This window comes from Rattus rattus, chromosome 3, assembly GCF_011064425.1.
Source record: "Rattus rattus isolate New Zealand chromosome 3, Rrattus_CSIRO_v1, whole genome shotgun sequence".
Taxonomy (NCBI): Eukaryota; Metazoa; Chordata; class Mammalia; order Rodentia; family Muridae; genus Rattus; species Rattus rattus.
Genome location: NC_046156.1, coordinates 60,414,325 through 60,429,174, shown reverse-complemented (window position 1 = coordinate 60,429,174; position 14,850 = coordinate 60,414,325). Strand labels below are relative to the sequence as shown.

The 14,850-nt window shown below is 44.1% G+C and overlaps 1 protein-coding gene across 1 annotated transcript in view; it reads right to left on the bottom strand.

The window, feature by feature from the left end:
- The window catches only part of LOC116896493 (Golgi pH regulator), a 37,298-nt gene that overhangs the window by 11,550 nt on the left and 10,898 nt on the right, over positions 1–14,850 (bottom strand). Inside the window, exons 4-7 of the mRNA XM_032897669.1 lie at positions 12,935–13,041; positions 12,201–12,302; positions 10,173–10,293; positions 9,114–9,194 (exon numbers count right to left, since the gene is read on the bottom strand). Coding sequence (XP_032753560.1) covers positions 9,114–9,194; positions 10,173–10,293; positions 12,201–12,302; positions 12,935–13,041 — 411 coding nt within the window. The remainder of the gene's footprint in view (positions 1–9,113; positions 9,195–10,172; positions 10,294–12,200; positions 12,303–12,934; positions 13,042–14,850) is intronic.

The following is a 14,850-nucleotide window of genomic DNA, read 5'->3' as shown; positions in this document are numbered from 1 at the left end:
ACAAGCTGGAGTTATCACAGTGAAAGGAGCCTCAGTTGAGGAAATGCCTCCATGAGACCCATCTGTAAGGCATTTTCTCAATTAGTGATCAAGAGGGGAGGACCCAGTCCATTATGGGCAGTGCTGTCCCTGGGCAGGTGGTCTTGGGTTCTATAAGAGAGCAAGCTGAGCACGCCAGGGGAAGCAAGCCAGTAAGTAACATCCCTCCATGGCCTCTGCATCAGCTCCTGCTTCCTGACCTGCTTGAGTTCCAGTCCTGACTTCCTTTGATGATGAACAGCAATGTGGAAGTGTAAGCTGAATAAACCCTTTCCTCCCCAACTTGCTTCTTGGTCATGATGTTTGTGCAGGAATAGAAACCCTGACTAAGACTTGGCATTTTGGGAAGATGTAAAAAAGAACCAAGGAAAGGCTCAGACCCACGACTCTTGTCAGTTTCTAATGGGAACGTGGGACTAGCATGTGAGAGGTTCTGGGCTACACAGCTCATAGTTTACTTTGGCTCAACACCTGGGATTACCGGCAAGGCAGCTCAGTGGGGAGCACAGAAGCCATTTCTATCATCCTTGTCAATATCTAAAGGCTGTGGGGTGGCACTGGCTGCCTATGTGAAGGTGAGAGGCATCATGCTGTCTCTCAGCAGACAGACAGACAGAATAACCAGAAGTGAAAGTTGGCTGGATACAGACAAATTACCCCGGTTTTGGACAATTTTACTTTCACTTTTGATTTTAATCACCTAACTTTCAGCCACATTTGCTCTTGGCAGATAAGCTACAGACAAACAGACACGGGCTTAAGACACTGGCAGCTAACTTTCTGAGATGCGCTTTATAACACATTCAAATACACAAGCAGTAGCCATTCACCTTCCATTTTCCTACTGCCCCTTCTTCCTAAGATCATCTTGTAACAAGGAAAAAGTTATTTGCTATGGGCTGGATGTCTGGATGTCATTTAGAGATTCCTAACACAGCTGGGTGATGCTGGCACACGCCTTTAATCCCAGCACTTGGGAGGTAGAGGCAGGTAGAGCTCTGTGAGTTTGAGGTTAGCCTGGTGTACAGAGCAAGTTCTAGGACAGTCAGTGCTGTTGTTACACAGAGGAGCCAACCTTGTCTTGAAAAACCAAAAAAACCAAACCAAAACAAACCCCCCAAAACAAAAAACAACAACAACAAAAAAACCAACTCCAAAACCACCCCTTAGAACACCCCCCACCCCCAAATCCTAATAGGAAAACCACAGCAGGTGACTGAGGCCTGGCAGAAGCATGGAGGGAAGAGGCTGAACATGTCCGCTCTTAGGACTAGGAAACACTTCACGAGGTTTCACGTTATCCCTTGCAGGGGCCACACTAATCCTGTACCATCCCAAGCTTAGCACATGTGTTGTTAATGTAGGCACTCCACCCTTCGTTAGACATGTCACCTATTGTTTTACGGTTCTTATTTCTAGCTTAGCCATTTAAAAATTTATTATTTGTGTGTGACACATGCCTGTTGGTGTGTGTGTGTGTGTGTGTGTGTGTGTGTGTGTGTGTGTGTGTGTGTGTGTGTGTGTGTGTGTGTGTGTGTGTGTGTGTGGTGTGTAGCACCTTTACCTGCAGAACCATTTCACCAGTCCTGGGGATTGGGCTGATGCTGCTATGTGTTCAGATGCTAAATACTGGCCCCAAGCTCTGGTCACCCCTCCCCTGCACAAGCAGATCCTCACAGACACAAGTGATGCTATGAGAACCCTGCTCCCCAATTTAACGTTAATTGGTTAACAAAAGGCTAGAGCCTGTAGGACAGTAGGGAGATAAACCTACTGTGGGACTTGAGAATTGAGTAAGGGGTCTTTGGAGAGACAGGAGGGAGAAGAGGAAGAGGAGGAGGAGGGGAAGGAGAGGAGGAGGAAGAGGGAGACAAAAAGGAGGAGACCGCCATAAGAGGAGATGCACCATGAGCACACGGCCTGGAGAAACACAAGTGACAAGGGACAGATGACTGGAATATACGTTAGAATAGTTCAAAACCTGCCCAAGTTAGGCGTCCAGCTTGTAAATAAAATACCAGGATTGTATTTTTTTTTTAATATGGCTAGCTAGACTATTAAATTCACTGTACACTCCAGCCCACTGGAACTCTGAATTTTAGAGCTAATGTGCACTTACATATAATTTTAAGTATAGAGTCCATGTATTCTTTACCAGATTTCCACTCTCCTGAAACAGGATATCGACATTCAAGCACTTACGACATCTCCATCACTAAAAGGACCTCCATTTTGCCCATGGATAGTCCACAACTTGCCTGCCAACAATTCCCCAATCTGTAGGAACCATTAATCTGTCCTCCATGTGTTCAGTGTCATTTCCGGACGTGCACATGATTCTGATTTGGCAGTGTTTATGCTTTCCGTGAAGGTTTTCTTTCCACTAAACCAAAGGTTCAGGCTGTTGTGTGAATTAGTAGCTTGTTCATTTTTATTTGTAAATAGTAATCCACAGCATGGCTGTAACAGTGTTTTTAACCACTCACCCATGAAAAGCTATCTTTAATTTGGGGCTTCCATGAATAAAGCTGATAAAAAAATTTCTGTAACCATTTTCCTGTGAAAATGAAAATTTCCCTTCTTTGCATAAACACCCAGTATAATTTCAGGGTTGGACACTGGCATTTGGTTTTTAAGGAGAGCTAGACTGCGTTCTACTCACTCTACCACTCCACATCCGCATCTTTACCAACCAGCACTTCACGGCACCATTAAAAGGTTATGTGCCTGTGTGTGCGCATGTGCCTGTGTGTGTCTGTGGGATCCAGAAGAGGGGCTCGGATCCCCTGCTTCCCACTGTCTACAGCTTGTCCTCCCTCTTCACACACTCCTCTGCAAAGCAGGCTTTACTTTTGGTGGAGTCCAGTGTACTCATATTCTGTTGTCTCAACTGTATCCTGGGGAGTCTATTTTTTGCCTAGCTCTAGGTCTCAAAGATTCCCTAAAAGTTCTGTAGGTTTACCCTTTATATCTAGTTCGGGTCTGTTCTGAATTCATCTTTCTACTGGGACTCAGATCTGGGGCTTTTTGGAGGCGGGAAAGGGTTGTGGATTTACTTTCTGGATCACTTACCATTGCCCAATACCCATTGCCACTGGACTGGTTGTGGGTTTGCGTTTTGTTGTAACTCCTTATTTCTTTTATTAATTAACATCATGCTTCCTTTCATCCCTTTGAATGTCTCTATGTGTTCCAGTCTTGGTTATATTTTTTTCCTCTTATCTCTTTTACTGTCTGGCTTAGTAGGAGGCCAGTTCTGTAGAATAGAGCACTGGTACCTAGCATGGAGCAGATATCTGGCAGGCACTTCGCAAACATTTCGGGATACAATTGATGGCAAAACACTATATAAAAGTTAGTCGGGGGAAGGCTGAGCCGTTCTGAATAGGTTTCAGTTAGAAATGCTATTTTTGCAGCCCTCTTCAAGGCCAGGATGAAATCATCTGTTTGACTCTTCTCAGGACAGGGCTGGTCCTGGAACTAGCTCTGAGAAGCAAGGAACCTGGATGAAAACTACCCAGGGATTCACAGCCCTGAGAGCAGCAGGCCTGGATAGAGACATGTCTTTGAAGAAATACGCCATGATCTATTCAAGTCAGCATCACGGTAGAGGGATCGCTACAGTCTGGCCTTGGGGTTTCTCAGCACTGTCTCAGGAGGAACCTAATCTGACTTAAGTTTATTTTCTCCTTTCACTCTTTTTCTAAATTTAATTTTTTATTCTTTGTGAATTTCATATCATGTACCCCAATCCCACTCATCTCCCCATCCCCCTCCCCCGACCTGCCCTCTGCCTTGCAACCTACCTCCCAAAAGGAAAAAAATAATCTCATTGTGGGAACTGTAGTGTGTCAGTGTGTCCCACAGTATACCTTTTTGTCCACACATCTTCACTTGCAAATGTTCACTGTAATGAGCCAATGGTCTGATCAATCCTCGATCCTCACCAGGACTCCTCCTGGACATCCCATTGTTGCCCTGTGTCATGGAGGCCCTGCAGCTCTGGATCTGCAGGACTGACCTTTTCATGTGCTCCAGCAGTTCATAGATGAGTAGATGTTGGGGTGGCCCTGAATCTGGGCCTGGCTGGTAGGTGAGCCTGCACCCAGACCAGCAGGGTAAGATCTCCTGCTGTTCCGGCTAGCTCACCCATCACCACAGCTGGTAAGATCTCCTGCTGTTCCGGTTAGCTCACCCATCACCACAGCTGGTAAGATCTCCTGCTGTTCCGGTTAGCTCACCCATCACCACAGCTGGTAAGATCTCCTGCTGTTCTGGCTAGCTCACCCATCACCACAGCTGGTAAGATCTCCTGCTGTTCCGGTTAGCTCACCCATCACCACAGCTGGTAAGATCTCCTGCTGTTCCGGCTTGCTCACCCATCACCACAGCTGGTAAGATCTCCTGCTGTTCCGACTGGTTCACCCATCACCACAGCTGGCAAGATCTCCTGCTGTTCCGACTGGTTCACCCATCACCACAGCTGGCAAGGGGCAGGGCCAGCTCTCCTACTCTCATGCCCCTGGGACCAGCTTACACCCCCTCCCCTGCCCCCACCATCACCAGTGTCAGCTCTAGTGTGCTGCCCAGTGAGGTGCAAGGCCCACACTCCCAGTGCTGCACTGGCTATGGTTTTTATCATCTGAACCCATTTGGAGTTGGTTTCTTTCTTTTCTTTTTTCTTTTTTGGTTTTCTGAGATAATGCTTCTGTTTGTAGCCCTGACTGTCCTGGAAACTCACAGAGATCAGATACTTGCTCCTGCCTCCTAAGTGCTGGGATTAAAAGTGTGTAGCATCACCATCTGATGGTTGCAGTTAGTTTCTTTCTTTTTAACATAATTTTATTTTTCTTGGGTATTTTATGTATTTACATTTCAAATGTTATCCTCTTTTCCACTCTCCTATACCCTCCTCCCTCCCCCTGCTTCTATGAGGATGCTCTCATTCCCACCCTCCCACTCCAACTTCAATGCCCTGGCATTCCCCTACACTGGGGAACAGTGCCATCCTCTGCCACATATGTGGCTGGAGTCATGGGTCCCTCCATGTGTACTCATTGGTTGGTGGTTTAGTCCCTGGGAGCTCTGGTGGGGTCTGGTTGGTTGATATTGTTGTTCTTCCTATGGTGTTGCAAACCCCTTCAGTCTTTTCTCTAACTCCTCCATTTGAGTCCCCTTGTTCAGTCCAATGGTTAGCTACAACCGTCCTCATCTCTATCAGAAGGGCTCTGGCAGAGCCTCTCAAGAGACACCCATATCTGGCTCCTGTCAGCAAGCACTTCTTGGCATCAGCAATGCCATGACTGGGTTTGGTGGCAACATATGGGATGGATTCCCAAATTCAACACCCCTTCATGATAAAAGTCTTGGAAAGATCAGGAATTCAAGGCCCATATCTAAACATAGTAAAAGCTATATACAGCAAACCAGTAGCCAACATCAAACCAAATGGAGAGAAACTTGAAGCAATCCCACTAAAATCAGGGACTAGACAAGGCTGCCCACTCTCTCCCTACTTATTCAATATAGTTCTTGGAGTTCTAGCCAGAGCAATCAGACAACAAAAGGAAGTCAAAGGGATACAAATTGGAAAGGAAGAAGTCAAAATGTCACTATTTGCAGATGATATGATAGAATAATTAAGTGACCCCAAAAGTTCCACTAGAGAACTCCTACAGCTGATAAACAATTCAGCAAAGTGGCTGGGTATAAAATTAACTCAAATCAGTAAACTTCCTCTACTCAAAGGATAAACAGGCTGAGAAAGAAATTAGGGAAATGACACCCTTCACAATAGCCACAAATAATATAAAATACCTTGGTGTGACTCTAATCAAGCAATTGAAAGATCTGTATGGCAAGAACTTCAAGTCTCTGAAGAAAGAAATTGAAGAAGATCTCAGAAGATGGAAAGATCTCCCAAGCTCATGGATTGGCAGGATTAATATAGTAAAGATGGCCATTTTGCTGAAAGCAATCTACAGATTCAATGCAGGCCCCATCAAAATTCCAATTCTTCACAGAGTTACAAAGAGCAATTTGCAGATTCATTTGGAGAAGCAAAAAACCCAGGATAGTGAAAGCTATGCTCAACAATAAAAGAATTTCTGGGGGAATCACCATCTCTGACCTCAAGCAGTATTACAGAGCAATAGTCATAAAAACTGTATGGTATTGGTACAGAGAGAGGCAGGTAGATCAATGGAATAGAATTGAAGACCCAGAAATGAACCCACACATCTATGGTCACTTGATCTTTGACAAAGGAGCTAAAACCATTCAGTGGAAAAAAGATAGCATTTTCAACAAATGGTGCTGGTTTAACTGGAGGTCAGCATGTAGAAGAATACAGATTGATCCATTCTTATCACCTTGTACAAAGCTTAAGTCCAAGTGGATCAAGGACCTCCACATCAAACCAGATACACTGAAACTAATAGAAGAGAAAGTGGGGGAAGAGCCTTGAACACAGGCACAGGGGAAAATTTCCTGAACAGAACTCCAATGACTTATGCTCTAAGATCAAGAATAGAAAATGGAGTTGGTTTCTATTGCCTGATTTGTATGCTGAAATCTTAAGAGTTTCATTTCTTCACAGCCAAGTTGGAGTTTTGGATGGATAGACAGATATGTGTGACTGTGGAATCTTCCTCCTCAGAGTACTGTGGAGTGTACCTAAAAGGCAGCTACCCTACCTAGGCTCCTGCTGAAGGTCCATGGCACCTGCAGCAGCTAATGTCTCTGCACAGGTCCACCTCTGAGCTGCTGCTCTATGGCCTCCCAGAGCCTCCGTGAAGTCAGTGCTTAACTAAGGACATCACCTGATTGTGTAGCCACACTTTAGGACTCACTAGCTGGGGTTTTTCTCCTTATGGGAACTCTGCTAAACTGCTGATCCCCACGCCACTCCTGAGCTCTACCTTCTGACACCTCCCTCCAGACGGCTTCCCTTTCTGTCACGAGTGTGTGCCCAGCATCCACACACCTGGGGCAGCCACTCAAAGGCAGAAAACCCTGCAAACCTAAGAAGCACATGCCAATCAGTCATAAGCGTCTCCATGGGCTCTTTGGTGCTTCCTGTGACATGCTGTTGTGTGTCAAAGTAAGACAAATTGTGGGTCTTGGCCCTCTAGCATCCTGGGATTTCAATGCCTTCCGTCTGATCCCCAGGTACTCTGCTAATCTGAACACCATGGAACAACTTAGACAATTCAGAAAGTTCTAGCAGTTATTTTGTTTTTTACCTGCGTATGTTCATTTCCCCGTGACTCCAAATGCTCATCTTTAAGACCCTCGGTAGAAGCCGTTGCTCAACTCTCACGGCCTGCCCTACAGGTTTCCTCCACGGCTAACTGAAAGCTTGAGGACTGGTTCTTAAATTTACTCAAATGCATTTTGTCCCCATCCGGATCAGTTTAAAGGACAGCCCAGCAGCACCTGACTCGAGGTAGAGGTTAAGGCTTTTCCTTCAGGTCCCGTGTATACTCCACTCTGCCCCATTTTGTCCAAAACAGTACTGTTCTTGCAGGCCACCGTGCTGAAATCTAAAATAGGTCTGGTCACCACTCCTCCCAGCTATGGGCTATTCTATGCTGTGCTAACTGGGAGGCTCCAGTGTTGGTTTATATGTCCTGTTAGCCCCACTAGGAGACTGTGTTAATCAAGTCCAGCTGGGAGACCAATTCCTCTGAGAGCCTATCTAATCAAGTGACTCTTATAGGACCCAAACCACCCTTGATCCTGACCAGACAAGAACTGGGTGGTGGTATGCCTGAGTCAGAGCCAATTCCTAACCACAAGTAGCATAAGATGGGCAGGAGGATCTGTCTACAACAGCTTCAGGTGTGATTCTACCTTAAATGTCAGCTGTGTCTTTTCATTAATAGAAGAAAGATTACAAAAGCGAAAACAAACTTGGGGATAAAAATAATATAATTCATATATCGATATTTTACTATCGAATAGTCTTTATTTTAAAAAAAACCCTTACATTTCTATAGAAATGTACAGAATACAAGTAACATATTTGCAGGCAAAATAAATGTACAGCCAGATGTCTACCTTTCCTACGTTAGTACAGACACAGACAAATGGAGACACATACTGCTCAGTCAATTGGGGCCGTCCTTGTTATTTCAGGTCTACGGCTGTCCCTTCCACTAAGTATAAGCTTACTGTTGTGTGCCAACACACTTGGCTTATTTATTTATTTTTTAACACATAAGGAAAAAGGGCACAAAGACACAGGGCCTAGTTCAAGGATGCATTAAAGGATATAGACAAAAGATTCTAATGAAAATAATCTGATTTCAGATGGCTTTGTAGGACTGCTGTGACAAAGATTTCTATAAAAATGCCACTTTGAAAATATGGATTAGAAATACCTTTTAGATGACTTTTATGTAGCTTCTTTTTTTTTTTTTTTAGACTGAAACATCCCACTGTAGAAGAGTCTCAGAGTTCATGAACTTCAGGAGATATAAGACTCAAGTCCCTCCTGTATAAGGTTGACAGAAGTGCAAAGCAACTGTTGGAAGGAGAGAGGGAGAGAGGAAGAAGGGAAAGAGGGAGTGGAGGAGTAGAGGCAGAGAGAGGAGACAGGGAGAGAGAGAGGAGTGGGAGGGAGGGAGGGAGGGAGAGCACCCATCTACATGCACACTCTTTAGTACAGAGCTGCCTCAAAGCTGTAGGGTTGGGGCAAGAGGTGTCACCCACACGGTGGGTTTTTTCAGTGATGTAACTGTCACTCATGTTCCTATGGGTAATCTCCTATGGGAAGTTGGACAGCCTTAAAGGTTGGATATCCTTGTCCTCTGCTTAGTGACATTAAATAAATTTTTATAAAAACCTCCAATGGTAAACAGTATTCTAACTCTTTAAAGAGAAATGTTGTGCTCGCTTCGGCAGCACATATACTAAAATTGGAACGATAAAGAGAAATGTTGAAATTCAGAAAGTGAACGTAAGACTGCTCTTCCTCTGAGGTGGGAGTAAATCTTGGTGGCATCTCGCTCTACAACGAATAAGAAAGCGGCCCCACCAGCTTTACAGAGACCTCAGGATGCCAGCCTCACCTTTTCTTTTTGCTTATGATCATGTCCATGGTCTGCAGCAGTCGCCGTTCCAGGGCAAGGATATCCGTGTCAGTCACATTCCTGCAATGAGCAAGAAATTAGTGATGTTTTGGGGTTCCACCCTTGGGCATCATACAAGCTATCTGGAGAAACATGAACTCCAAATAGCTGTTTTTTTCTGTTGTCCTAGTGCAGTAGAGAGTACCCTGTGTTCAGTCTTTCTTAGCTTTGACTTAGATACATTTAAAATATATGCTTATTGGCTAGAGCAGCAGTTTTCAATCTGTGGGTCATGACCCCCTTTGGCAAATGTCTATCTCCAAATACGTTTATATTACAATTCAAAACAGTGGCAAAGGCATGGTTATGCAGTAGCAATGAACATAATCTCATGGTTGCTGGTCACCACAAGATGAGGAGCTGTATTAAAAGTCTGCAGTTTCAGGAAGGTGGAGAACCACTGGGCTAGAGAGAAGGCTTGGGGTTAAGAGTCCTGGCCACTGCTGGAGAACCAGAACCCACAGATGGCTCCCATGTCTCTACCTCCAGTTCTAGAGCAGCTGATGTTTTTGTGGGAGTCAGGCATACACATAATGCACATGCACGTGTGGACAAACACTCAGAGACACAAACATTTTAAAAGATGCTTAAATCGGCACTGTCTTCTACTATCTGATGCCAAAGAGGAACCAAGTTCCTGCAGCTGGGAGAGGTTCATACTCTTGTCTACTGGAGAGATGCATTTAAAGAGTGTATGCAAAGGACATAAAATTCACCACATAAAAAAGAAATGAGCCACATGTGGTGGCACGTGCCTATAATCCCAGTGTTCAGGGGATTAAGGTAGAGAATCTAATTCAAAACCAACTCAGGGTACCTGCTGCAATGCTGTTTCGGAAAAATGAAAACAGAAAATGACTTGTTAGAAAGGCTTCAGATAAACACCACAGACGCAGAGGAAGAAAGAATCAGTCCTAGATCTAATATGTGGATATTAAAGACATGAGACAAACATATTCCAGTAACAGTGGAGAAGAAAGGAGATAAAGTATGTGTTACCTGAGGAAGTAGGACATGTATGTGTAGGGGCAGTTGACAGCACCGAATCCGGAAAGCAGAGCCATGAGTGTCACCCCAATCACGCCTACCCGGCTGATGAGCTGCTCTATGGACAAGATCCCTAAAAACATCAACGCATGTTAATGACAGGCAATATATACAGAGGCTTCCAATTGTGTGACGCAAAGCAAACATTGCTTAAAATATCATCCGGTATCTTATAAAGCCCATTACAACTCTTGTTTAGAGTCATTTATTTGTTATGTGTATGAGCATTTTGCCTACATTTTGCCTGGTACCTGTGGAGGTCAGAAGAGAGCTTGAGTCCCCTGCAACTGGAGTTACGGATGGTTGTGAACCACCACATGGGTGCTGGGAACCAAACCTAGGTCCTCTGCAAGAGCAACAAGTGCTTTCAATCACCATCTCTCCAGCCAACAGGCTTATTTTTAATTACTGGCAGGCTGCTGATCTTTACGTTGGTTTATTATATGAGATGCTGAAACATATACTGCTATTTCATTTTTAAGTAAACTAGTTATGCTACATATGCTTCCATTAAAATTGTTTTTAATACTTGTACTGGCTGGTTTTGTGTATCAACTTGACACAAGCTGGAGTTATCACAAAGAAAGGCGCCTCAATTGAGGAAATGCCTCCATGAGACCCAGCTGTGAGGCATTTTCTTAATTAGTGATTAAGGGGGATGGCCCAGCCCATTGTGGGTGGTGCCATCCCTGGGCAGGTGGTCTTGGGTTCTATAAGAGAGCAAGCTGAGCACGCCAGGGGAAGCAAGCCAGTAAGTAACATCCCTCCATGGCCTCTGCATCAGCTCCTGCTTCCTGACCTGCTTGAGTTCCAGTCCTGACTTCCTTTGGTGATGAACAGCATCATGGAAATATAAGCTGAATAAACCCTTTCCTCCCCAATTTGCTTCTTGGCCCTGATGTTTTGTACAGGAATAGAAACCCTGACTAAGACAATAGTTTATTAATTTACTTGTTTGCATGTGTTTGTATCACAGCACACACGTGCTTAGAGAACAACATGTAGGAGTCAGTGTCCCCTTCCTTGTGTGGATCCCAGAGGTGGAGCTCAGGCCATGAGGCTGGGCAGCCGTACCCTTGCCCACTGAGCCATCCACTGAATGGCTATGTGCTTTGAAAAACTACATGTTTCCTCTGACCCAAATGAAGGAAGCATTTTCACCCCAAATCCAAGATACCATGCGGTAGGGTGCTGGGAGGTGAGGCAGACTGCAGATGCTGGTCCACTCAGCTCATTCCAATATTTTTCTAGCTTCCCCCCATACTACAGGATCTGGGAAGCATGAAGCTCTTTCATTCCCAGATTTTCTTGAAGCCAGGACGCAGATCTTTGTAAGTCTCAGCAGCTGACATGCCCATATGAGACGTGAACAGTGGCAGCGGTGGGCAGCTGGGCAGAGGCTCTGCTCAGTGGGTGAGAGCACGTGCTGCCAGGTCTAGTAGCCTAAGCTTGATCCCTGGGACCCAATGGTAGAGGGAGAACTGACTCCTACAAGATGCCCTTGGACCTCCACACGCGTACCTTGACATCTGCACACCCACCCACGAGTGTCAAAGGAAAAAAGTAGATAGGGCCTGTCAGGGAGGCAGGCTCTAGAAGAGTGCAGTGGCACCCAGCCCCACCCCTTCCTTTTCCATGTTCCTTGGCCATCCACTCTCATTATAATGCACTGCCTTGCAACAGACCAGCGTATCACTGACTGAAACCTCTAAAACTGGGAGCTAAACTATGCCTGCCTTTTAACTGATTAACTCTTGTTACAGTAACAGAGCTGACCAGCACTCAATATGCCCTGTAATTCTTATGCAACCAAACTAGCATTTGATACCCTTAGAAAGAAGGAAACATTCTGTTTCAAAGTCAAATACTTCTGTGAGAAATAACTTGCTTTATTTCCCACAACCAAAAGTTTAAAAAGTTATCATGATTTTTTAAATTAGAAAACTAAAAAATCTTTCTTCCCACTTCCGCTCTACTCACCATGCTTTGGGCTGAGTATGGGGAATGGATCTCCCAGCTTCCAGAAGAAGTACATAAAGGTCAGCCATAAGAGACAGGAAAAGAGCAGACGCTGTTTGTGCACTGAGACAGGGGAAACGACTGTTAGGGAGGACAGCTACTACACAGCTTGCTGATTACAAACACGAGTGTAATTAATGTGCAAATGCTGGGACTACATAATTCTTGGAAAAGCATTCTTTTTCTTTTTCTTTTTTTGGAGCTGGGGACCAAACCCAGGGCCTTGCATTTGCTAGGCAAGTGCTCTACCACTGAGCTAAATCCCCAACCCCTTGGAAAAGCATTCTTACTACCATTAGAAAACCTTTATGTGTAAGTAGAACATTTCATATTTTAGTTAAGAATTTCTTCTCTTATTCAGTCTTTAAAAATAGTTTTTATTCTTTGAAAACTTCATAAAATAGATTTTGATCATATTCTTTTTCCTCCCCCCAACCCCTTCCCCATCACTAGAAAAATATTGCTAAAATTATAATATGGACTGAATTCAAGGAGATGTTATAGAGGAAGCAGAAATAAATCTGGCAGGAGACACTCTCTCTTTCAGACAGAATTCATTTGAAGACTGCTTTAAGATGCTCTGGACACCCCCAGATACTAGTATAAAAGAAATACAGAAATGACGTTGTTTATAACCCACTCCCAATAGTATGCAGCCCAATCTGCATGCTGACATAAGAAGGCACAATACTCACACAGTTGGATGTTACTCACGATAAAATAACCAATGTAGAAGGGAACCATGAAAACCAGGATGAGCAGAATGACACACAGGTTCATTTTCCAGTGAAAGTAGCGGGAGCTGAAATTAGCATCAAAAATATCTTCAGGGAGGACCAGCAACTCTCATTCTTTGTATTCCAAAGGCTCCCTTTAATCTAAGCACTTCAGAGGCAGAGGCAAGAGAATCTTTCTGAGTTTGAGGCCAGCTTGATCTAGTGAGTTCTAGGACAGCCAGGGCTACCCTGACTTAAAATAATATGCACACATTTGTACACACACACACACACACACACACACACACACACACACACACACACACACACACACACTCGTGCCTGTGGTGGCTCATGCTTATAATCCCAGTATTTAGGAAGAGGACATAGGACTTTGAACTCAAGGCCAGCTTAGGTGACATCATTGAAACCTTGTCTCCCAAAAGAAAAGCAAACCCAGCAAAACAAACTATATATGAGTTTCTGAATAGTACATAATCACCTTGACCTGAGATTTCCATTAAGAAAAAAAGAAGAATGTTAATGTTTCAGCCATGCTCACAGGATAACATACATATACTCTAAACGTAACAACAACAACAACAACAGGAACTTAGTCCTAAACACATACATTTGTAGGACTTTGAAGGTAGAGTCATTAGGATCACAGGGAGAGCCTTTGCCACACACTAAGCGTGAGGTCATCCTGGGCTGCACACATGACATCTTGTCTCAAAAACCAAAGCAAAACAGGGCAGGCAGGACCTTTCAGTGTAAGGTCACTGCTGCCAAGCCTGATGACTTAAGTTGGGTTCCCGGGACCCACATGACAGAAGGAGAAAACTGACTTCTGAAAGTTGTCCTCTGACCTCATTCAGGCAGGGACCTCTATGTGCCTCTCCACAATAAATAAATAAATGTAATAAAAATTAAAATAAAAAAGAAGGGAAAATGTTAATAGTAATTCTGAGCAATAAAGACTCAGAAATTCTTCTGTAGTTTGATCTTACCATTTGACTTGCACAACTTTCACTAATATTTATAAAATACATTTTTTTCTGTTAAATTTTATATAGGACAAAGTGGCACATAGCTTTAATCCCAGTATCCAGGAGGCAGATTTCTCTGAGTTTGATGTCAGCCTAGTCTTTCTACATAATAAGTCCCAAGCCAGCCAGGGCTACATAGTGAGACCCCATCTCAAAATAAATAAGTAAAAATGAAATAAATTTAAAAATGTAGCACTTTTGCTTTTGGAAAAACAGTTTATTCGCTTGAAGTGTATACTCCAATGGTCTTTAATTATTTTAGGCGAGACCCCCTAGAGACCTTGTACCCACTGCCAGTCATCCCCATTGTTCCCCATCTCCCCGGTCCAAGGAAAGCGCTCAAGTCAGTAACTGAAGTGTCTGTCTCTGTGGGCTTGCTTGCATCTTTGGACAGTCCACATGATGGAACCCCATCATAGGTGGTCTGAGGTTTGGACAGTTCACATGATGGAACCCCATCATAGGTGGTCTGAGATTTGGACAGTTCACATGATGGAACCCATCATAGGTGGTCTGAGGTTCGGACAGTTCACATGATGGAACCCCATCACAGGTGGTCTGAGGTCGTGACTAGCTGTTCACTTAGCAAAGGGCTTGAAAGCTTCATCCAAGTGACAGCATCTACCAATAGTTCACCCCTTTTATGGTTGAGTAACATTATGCCATTATTCATTGATTCAGCAGCCAATATATATTTGGTTGTTTCAACCTTAAACTATTAGAGTGTATAAACAGTGATGCTATGAACATGTGTCACATGTAACACAGCCATGCTTTATTTCTCCTCACCCAGAGATGGAATGGAATGGCTTATTTATCTCTGGAAACGCTGCCACTGTGGCACTG